The sequence below is a fragment of the Nilaparvata lugens genome, chromosome 4 (assembly GCF_014356525.2).
Source record: "Nilaparvata lugens isolate BPH chromosome 4, ASM1435652v1, whole genome shotgun sequence".
NCBI lineage: Eukaryota > Metazoa > Arthropoda > Insecta > Hemiptera > Delphacidae > Nilaparvata > Nilaparvata lugens.
The window spans coordinates 38,726,529-38,736,097 of NC_052507.1; the positions used below are offsets into that span (position 1 = coordinate 38,726,529).

The 9,569-nt window shown below is 40.9% G+C and overlaps 1 protein-coding gene across 1 annotated transcript; it reads right to left on the reverse strand.

The window, feature by feature from the left end:
- Positions 1 to 4,233: 4,233 nt before the first annotated feature.
- On the reverse strand, positions 4,234 to 4,848 carry LOC120351045. Its single transcript, XM_039426984.1, has one exon. The coding sequence runs from the start codon at positions 4,846 to 4,848 to the stop codon at positions 4,234 to 4,236; it is 615 nt and encodes a 204-aa protein (XP_039282918.1).
- Positions 4,849 to 9,569: the final 4,721 nt, after the last annotated feature.

Genomic DNA, 9,569 nt, shown 5'->3' on the forward strand with positions numbered 1-9,569 from the left:
AAGTGACTCTCCTAGTTTGATAATTTGTTCTCTCCCTGAAAAGTGCCTGACCACTGTTTCCAGACATTACAAAGAATAGGTATAAAACTTTGAAAACATATATGTATCTTAGAGGCAAGCATTTTATATCTTGAAAAAGGGGAAAGGCATGTTCATATCTTCCTGATTTTTTAACAGCTCTGACAATAGATTTTTGTAAGGTTATAAGTGGTCTCAAGTGGGTAGGTAATGTAAGTAGAGCCCCAACAAATTATTCCATAATTCAGTTTAGAGTCAACAAGAGCAAAGTATAACTGTCTAAGAATGGTGATTGGAAGAATCTTATTTAGAAAATAGAATTTTCTCAGGATATGTAAAAGATAATTTTTAACATAACGTATGTGTAGAGACCAGGTAAGCTTCTCATCTACTGTAACACCTAAATATTTGATGGAGTCAATTTGCGTGACAACTTGACAGTTACAATTATTCCGCAAACAATCAACGTGGAACTTCAAACCAGATGGTAAATTCCAGCTTGACGACAGTGTGAACAGAATATACTTGGTCTTTGACAGGTTAAGAGACAGATTATTGTGTTTGAACCACAACAACAACCTATCAACATCAGTCTGCATCACACTCTCCAAGTCCAAACCATCCAACCCACAATATGCAAAAGCAGTGTCATCTGCGAATGACACTGGCACACCATTGTAGTTACATGAGAAAAGGTCATTTATGAATACAAGAAATAGGATTGGCCCAAGGACCGATCCTTGTGGTACACCACAATCTACTACCTGGACCTCACTCTTCACACCTCCTATGACAACATATTGCACCCTTTCTTTCAAATAGGATGAAAACCACATATGTGCAACACCTCTGATACCAGCATTATATAGTTTGTCCAGCAGAATTGTGTGGCTTACTGTGTCATTCATACATTCAATCTCATCTTCAGTTTGGTATAAAAATTTGGGGTGCATCTTATTCGAATCACTTCAATAAGATATTCACCATCCAAAAAGCATTATTAAAGGCAATTTTGGGCAAACCTAACGATTTCCAAGTGACAGTATTTTTATTGAATTGAATGTATTGACGGTTGAGCAGCTGTATATAAAGAATTTGATTATTTACATTAATAAACATAGAGAACTTTTCAACCTCCGTATATCGCCTTACAATCTCCGTCCCTCAACCATTACCTTTGAACCACACAATGCAGTTCTATCCATTTGTAGAAGACAGTTTGATTATATTGTTCATAAGCTTATAAATGTGATACCTACTTTTTTATAACAGATAATTTGAATGGAAGACTTCTGAGAGAGATAGATTTATGGATTGCTTCTTCACATCCTAGGATAAGTGATTTCTTGTAATATTGTAACTAGGATAAGTTCACAATCATTCAAGAATGTCTGCTTTTTTATTTTATTATCTCGTATTTTCTTACTTTTTTTTACTTTCCTTCTTAGTATTTTTTCAAATTTAGATGTAAATAGGAATCCACCAATTTTATTCATCTTAGAAATAATTTTGTATTAGTAATAACACTCGGCCCCTGCGCTCAGGTTTTTAACCTTTTCAGGGACTTTCCATATTTAATAATAATACTATTTTACTTTTACTTATATTGTTAATTGTCAATTGTATTTATGTAATTATACATTCATGTATGCATTGTATGAAGGAAAAATAAACTATTGATTGATTGATTGAAATATTTTATTATTTTGATTGTATGTATTATAGTATTAGGATTAGTATTGGTACTGACAAGTTACCTGTCAAATGGGATTATTCCCAAAATTGATGTAATGTAATGATTATAATAAATATATAAATAAATAAACACTGACCGATGTGTCATACTTGCGCACGACGTTCGGATGAGCTAGCAATCTGGCTGCAGTGTTCCCACACTGCTGTGGTCAAGCTCGCGCTCTACCTTTGCGGGGCTTTTGACCTGCGGGCCGGGCTTTCGCCCTGCATGCCGTGCTTGCGCACTGCATGCTGTGCTTGCGCACTGCGTGCCGTGCTTGCGCACTGCTTGCCGTGCTTGCGCACTGCGTGCCGTGCTTGCGCACTGCGTGCCGTGCTTGCGCACTGCTTGCCGTGCTTGAGAACTGCGTGCCGTGCTTGCGCACTGCGTGCCGTGCTTGCGCACTGTGTGCCGTGCTCGCGCACTGCGTGCCGTGTTTTCACACTGCAGCAGTGTTTCCACACCGCGAAGGTGTGCGTCCGCGTAATGACAATCCAGACACACACTGACCGATGTGTCATGCTTGCGCACGACGTTCGGATGAGCTAGCAATCTGGCTGCAGTGTTCCCACACTGCTGTGGTCAAGCTCGCGCACTACCTTTGCCGGGCTCTCGCCCTGCGGGCCGGGCTTTCGCCCTGCATGCCGTGCTTGCGCTCTGCGTGCCGTGCTTGCGCACTGCTTGCCGTGCTTGCGCACTGCGTGCCGTGCTCGCGCACTGCATTTGCCAGGCTTGCGCCCTGCGCGGCCGTGCTTTCGCAACTGCCAAACTTCGCCGTGCTTGCGCACTGCATTTGCCGGGCTTGCGCCCTGCGCGGCCGTGCTCTCACAACTGCCTAACTTCGCCATGCTTGCGCACTGCATTTGCCAGGCTTGCGCCCTGCACGGCCGTGCTCTCGCAACTGCCTAACTTCACCGTGCTTGCACACTGCATTTGCCGGGCTTGCATCCTGCGCGGCCGTGCTCTCATACTGCCTAACTTCGCCGTGCTTGCGCCCTGCACGGCCGTGCTCTCGCAACTGCCTAACTTTGCCGTGCTTGCGCACTGCATTTGCCAGGCTTGCGCCCTGCGCGGCCGTACTCTCGCACTGCCTAACTTCGCCGTGCTTGCGCACTGCATTTGCCGGGCTTGCGCCCTGCACAGCCGTGCTCTCGCAACTACCTAACTTCGCCGTGCTTGCGCACTGCATTTGCCGGGCTTGCGCCCTGCACAGCCGTGCTCTCGCAACTGCCTAACTTCGCCGTGCTTGCGCACTGCATTTGCCGGGTTTGCGCCGTGCACGGCCGTGCTCTTGCAACTGCCTAACTTTGCTGTGCTTGCGCACTGCATTTGCCGGGCTTGCGCCCTGTGCAGACATGCTCTCGCACTGCCCAACTTCGCCGTGCTTGCGCACTGCATTTGCCGGGCTTGCGCCCTGCGCGGCCGTGCTCTCGCACTGCCTAAGTGCGCTGAGCTTGCACACTTACGGCTTTACCCAAGCCCGTCGTCCATCAGGGAGACGCACTCGGATCCTCGGGCGCCCGGAGCGAGGGCGCTTCCCGGGGCGGAAAGACTGATGAGTAACCTTCTTGACCAAAGGCCGGTTCCCAATGGTTATGAGGGCAAGGCCTCGTCCGAAGTCGGCGGCGGTCAGGCGGACTGCCGGCGGCAGCAATGTGCCTTCCTCCTCGTCCTCGGAGGAAAGTTCCAGGACCTCCGATTCTCCATGGCTGATGGTGGCGGAAGGATGGGGAGGTGTCGGCGGCTGGCTGCAGGAGACTGGTAGGCAGCCGGTACTCTCAGGTCGATCACGAGGTCCAGTGGAGGCTGCTCCCCAAGCCTCGGTGAGTCCCCTCTCCTGTATCCAACATGGGGTGGGGGGAGTCGGGGTTGCTGGCCTTGCCGCGGCGAAGGGAGGAGTCGAGGGTCGAACAGCCTCCTCGGGAGTCCCATATGCCAGTGAGATGGAAAAATCGCCACCTCCTCCTTCTAGCAAGGCATCCTCATCCTCAGTAGGGACCTCCGGAATCTCCATGGGGGTGTCGGCGATGGCAGAGGTCGAGGGTACTGGGGTCTCGGCTCTATCCGAGTTGGCAGGGGGCTCGGAAGCAGGCTGGGTCACCGTGACCACTATCTCGCGGTCGCGTCCTGTTCGAAGAGCAGGAATGACTTCGAACAACTCCCTAGAAGCAACCTCTACCAAGGTGTCCACCGGAGGGGTTCGTTGCTGGAGGAGCCGGAGTAGCTGCTGCCCGATGATTCGCTCGGACTGCCAGCGGGTGAGGCCTTCTCGGGTGTGCTGATAGCATTGTACATCCCATCCTGGCACGCGCCGCAGCCTTTTTACCTGGCAGAACTTGGCCATGATGGCGTGGATAGCCTCGTAGTCTTCAGTAGTGGTCTTGTGACCAGGATCCAGGATGGTGGTAATAGCTTCCCTCCGATTTACAACGGTGAGGGCGATGCCTCCCCTCCGAATCAGGGGAAAACCGAGGAGAGTGTCACTCCTCAAATTTCTCAGCACTTCCCGGAGTCCTTCCGGGACTCCGGGAAGTGCTCCCGGAAGGACTCCGGGACTCGGGAAGGGGCGGCAAGATCTTTATATCCTTCACGTGAACAGTCAGCCTTTTACCAGCAGCTCCTTTCAGCAACACTACAGAAGCGCTCAACATTTTCTCTACCTCATAGGGCCCAGAAAATTTTGGAGCTAGCTTAGCCGCAAACTGGTTCACTCCGGATGAGAGATGATAATCCCTCTTATACACCAACTGGCCCGTTCTTAGTTCCAGCGGTCTTCGCATAAGATTATAATACCTCCTGGTATTATTATAGGCCTCGTTTAGGTTATCTAAAACGAGCTTCTGCGCACGCTTCAGTACTTGCAGCCTCCTCAGCTGGGCTGCTCGACTCGTGCCTCCATCCTCCTGTCGGGGATCGCCTTCCTCCTCACCACAAGCATCTCCTGGTGCTCTCAACTCTCTTCCGAAGTTGAGGAAGGCAGGAGTATACTTAGTACCGACGTGTACTGCTGTATTCATGGTGAAACAGAATTCCTCCACATAGCGATCCCAATCTGCATGGTGCTCACCCACATAGAGCTGTATCATAGTCTTCATGACTCTATTAACCCTCTCCGTAGGGTTACAGCTCGGTGTATAGGGTGGGGTGTAGAATAATGTGATGCCATTCTCTTTACAGTATGACTTAAAAAGTCTACTTGTATACTGTGTTCCATTATCACATATGAGCAGCTTCGGCACCCCAAATTTGGTGACGACTAGCTCCCTCAAAGCTCGCGCTACAGCATTGTCATACGCGCTACGATAGAATAAAAGTTATTGACAAAATAACCGTATTTTGCGTTCCATCTAATAGTAGTATAAAGAGTTGAAAAATATTGCCACAGAGTATGTACTCTGATTAAACTCTACTAATAGTACAAATCAAGCTTTCTGAAAATAAATTGGTGAGTTTACCTACTTATTACATGTTATAAATATTCAAAAAACATTTTTTTTATTCTAAACTGCATGAATTTTCAAATTTCTATATTAATATTGGCCTAATAGGTACCCTACCTACGTTCGCGGTGATATGTTCTATGTACCATATTCATTTATTTACCGCCGTGATACGATATTATAAGATCCATAGGATCGTGGCAGTTTTCTTGACAGAACCTCTCAATAACGAATACCTCTCTGCAGCGAATTTTTTCTCTGGATAATCGACTTCGTTATACAGAGGTTCGACTGTATACTCCCTGCGTGGATGATTTGTCCGTGTGCAGGGAGGAGTCTTACTAAATCAGACAGTTAAAATACACTGGTTTTAATAAAGGAAACTATGAGGTTGAGGGCTCAAATTATAGATCTCGACTTGTCGATGGTGGGAAAACTATAGTTCTTGGCAATAGAAAAAAGGAGGCTATAGACCCTGCTGAGCGCGAACCCACAAGACAGCCGAGCGCTTTTCGCTAGGAGTCCCAAGGGGTATAATAAGGAATTATAAGGGAATTGACAAATAGGGGCTTTTGTCCTTTAGTCAACTAGTCTTATATCATTTTCACTCGGCTTTTGCCAAACCAACACAGGTTTGCAACTATAATAATATGAGTACAACCATAGCCACCTCTAATACAATGCCCCGGCCTACGATATTGCAACATCGCAGTGTAGGCCTAGAATCTAATACGGTACATGATTGGTGAAAAAGATTTTAAAAAATACCAGCTGATCTTTTTCACCAATCATGAATTAGATATTCGGCCTACACTACGATATTGCAACATGTATTCAATGTATTGCAATGTATTCCAGTAATAATTTTTCATGTTCATTTATTCATGTTCATTATTTCCAGAAAAAGCCTTGTGATTACCTCTCGTTATCACTCTAAATGAAGTGACATACACTCTAAGAGGTTTTCTGGGATTCTGTGGGAAAACATCAAGCATGACAAGTATTGGACATTATGTTGCTTATGTAAGACGGTGCAATGATACATGGGAGCTATACGATGACACTAAAGACTCCAAGATTTGTGTGTCGCCAAGCAAATCGGTACCCTGTCAAGTATTGGTCTATACAGTTTAATGCAAGGTACGTTTCGATAAATTTATATTCATATTTGTGTACACGTGTACAATAATTATACATAGTGGGTGAAATGTATGAGAATGGCTTAATATCTCATTCACAAAGCTAATTTGACGGTTGTTATGATTGAGGATCCTAATAAAATTAAAAAACAGTACTACTTTACTGTGACTTAAAGAATCTGGTCCGCCACTTTGAATGTATTTTCTTTTAATAGGAAGGTGATCATGCGATACATGATTGCAATTAGGAAATTGAAGACAAAATTAATGGTGAAAACCGCACATTGATATGTCAAACCGTTTCGAAGTTCAGAAAACCCTGCAAATCAGAAATTAAATAAGTAAGTAGCCTACATTAAAAATCTTACCTAACAAATTGTTTTGTTAGAAGTGTAAAAGATGTGAATACAATGGGTGTTTGAAGTATTAGTTTCAATGAACAGTAGAGTTTTATAGGTAAAATGTATTTAATTCCTGTCTGATTTGCATTATATTGATTAATAATGTGAATATATTCGAAACGGTTTGGCTTATTATCGATGTGTGGCTTTCACCATTCATTTTGAATTCAAATTCATTATCGAAATCATGTAGACTATCGTACGACCATCTTGATATTCACAAAAAATAAACTTACATTGAAAATGGTGGGCCCAAGATGACTGACCAGATTTTTAAAGTCACAGTAGAATACTATTTTAAATTTGAGTAGGATCCTCAATCGCACTCACCGTCAAATGACCTTTGTGTATGAGATATTAAGCCGTTCTCATACATTTCACCCACTCTGTACAATATTAGGTACCGTATTGATAATATTCTTCCATCTTCATCGGTCGAGTTTATCATTCATTGGGCTATCATGTTAAGTTTATACCTAGTGATGAATGATCCATACCCTCAAAAAATATATCTATGCAATTATTGGATTACAGATTCGTGTATAAAATACTTCACTAATGTGTCTAAAATACTTTTCTATGCCAGTGAACAATTATCAATGGGACTTATTTCTGTCTTTATGTGGACGGATAAATTTAAATCAATTGAATTTATTTGCTGTAAATTACAAAAATTGAATGGGGAGAGAATGCTCTGAAGAATACAACGGAAAATAAAGTAGACGATTGATTATGAATTCCCCCACACTATAACTCTAAAAAATATGATGAATAATAACATGAATTGGAAACACTATATTAAGTCAAAATAATTTAAATTTCTCGAGTCCATTCATAGATTTCTTTGGCAATGATCCCAGAAATTTTGTTGATTGATAGGCCTATCAACAGTAATATTCTTGATTGAATGAAATTAATTGTAATTAGTCACTTGAAATATATTTTAATGAAATATTTGATCGTGAACTGATAAAACTGTTCTGATATGTATGTTGCAGATATGTTGCTAACTGGCGTAGGCTACTGATATTTATTGCTGACTGGTTTAGGTTGTAAATTAATTAGTGATTTAAGTGTGATGTGAATAAAATGAAAAGTTTAATTTTCAAGTTTTATGATCAAGTATAATGTTGGCCCAATTTTATTTATGAGAAAAATTATGAAATGAATGAATGAATGAATTCTATTTGCCAAAAACAAAATATGCAAAAAAGCTTCACAAAAAATAAATATACCGGTATATGCTACTTCACTTAAACTAAGATACATACATGAAAATTAACTCTTAATTTTAAACACTACATACTCTTTAGAGTATGTAGTGTTTGAACATGTAATTTATAACATGAAATTGATTATTATATAAAAGTCAACGATTGGAAATAACTTAAGTTCAGCCATGCCTCTATGGCTCTTTCTCTGTGTTTATTACTTCGGAAATTATTAAGTGGAAATTCACTTTCTAGTAGGTATATTCACGAATTCACTGCTAATCTAGTAAAGTTGCCTTCTAAAAATAGTTGATTGAGATAGTATTATATATTTCATATTTTCTTTTTGAATTAGGTCTAAGATTATAATTTGCCATCGGGTAGAGGGAAATTATGCTCGTATTTGAAACTGTAATTTGTTATGAAACTAAGATATAACTGTCGTATAGTTTTAACATCAAATTCACTGAACAAAATCTTAGTATCATAAGTTCTAGGTTTATTTAAAATTGACATTATGATGAATTTTTTTATTGGAAAAAGGTTTTTAATATGGTTATCGAAAGTCCCACAAAACCATATCGCATTAGGGACTCTACTAGTGCCGTATATACATATTTGCATTCTGAGGAAGATAGCACATTTTTCAGATTTTTAAATTTATATGATAGGTATTCTAGTGTTTTACATAGTAAGTTAACATTGATGTCCCATTTGAGACACTCATCGACCCGCATATACCAAGATATTTGAGGTTGATTTCCTATTAATAACAGGACAAGAGCATCTATCAATGTTTGGTTGGTTGATTGAAGAACAGTTTGAATAGTTGTAACTTATATTGGTTGTCAGGTTTACCCTCTCTATTTGCTGTGAAAGGTATGTAATTGTTTTTTTCTAAATTTCAACTCAAAGCATTAGAGTCCATCCAATTCTTCACAATAGTCATATCATGCTCTGCAACAATGAAAGTACCTATCATTCCAATTATTTTCTGAGAATATAATAACTGAATCATCAGCAAAAGATGGAAATCTCACATATTTTAGCAAATTATTTACATAAAGTATGAAAAAAAATTGGTGAAAGTACAGTACAGTTACCTGGGGCAGGCCTTAAAATTACAGTTTCTCTATACTTTTATTTTAAAATTTGGGATCTACCTTACAAGTAACTTCTTATGAATTTTAATGAATGACCTCTAAAATCGTACTTCTCCAATTTGTTGCAAATTTTATCATGTGGTATGGTATCGTAAGCCTTGTATAAATCCATGAAGACTGCAAGTGTTTTTTTCTTGGAATTTAACCTATCTGTTACATTGTTTACAAAATATACTAGCGCATCCTCAGTAGGTACTTTTATTAGAAAGGGAACCATATTGGTTACATTAATAATGTTATTATTTTGTGTGAACTTCATTATTCGTATGTTGAATAATTTTTGCAATATTTTGGCAATGTTGCCAATTAAGCTTATTAGGTCTATTACTCAATGAATCTTTTAATTTTTTATAGTTAATTGTTATTGTTTATATAGTTGATTTTTTGACTTGTTTAAAATTACTCCTTAATGTAAAGTACCTAACTGAGTAATGATCAATTTTTTAAAATATGTTTTCTACC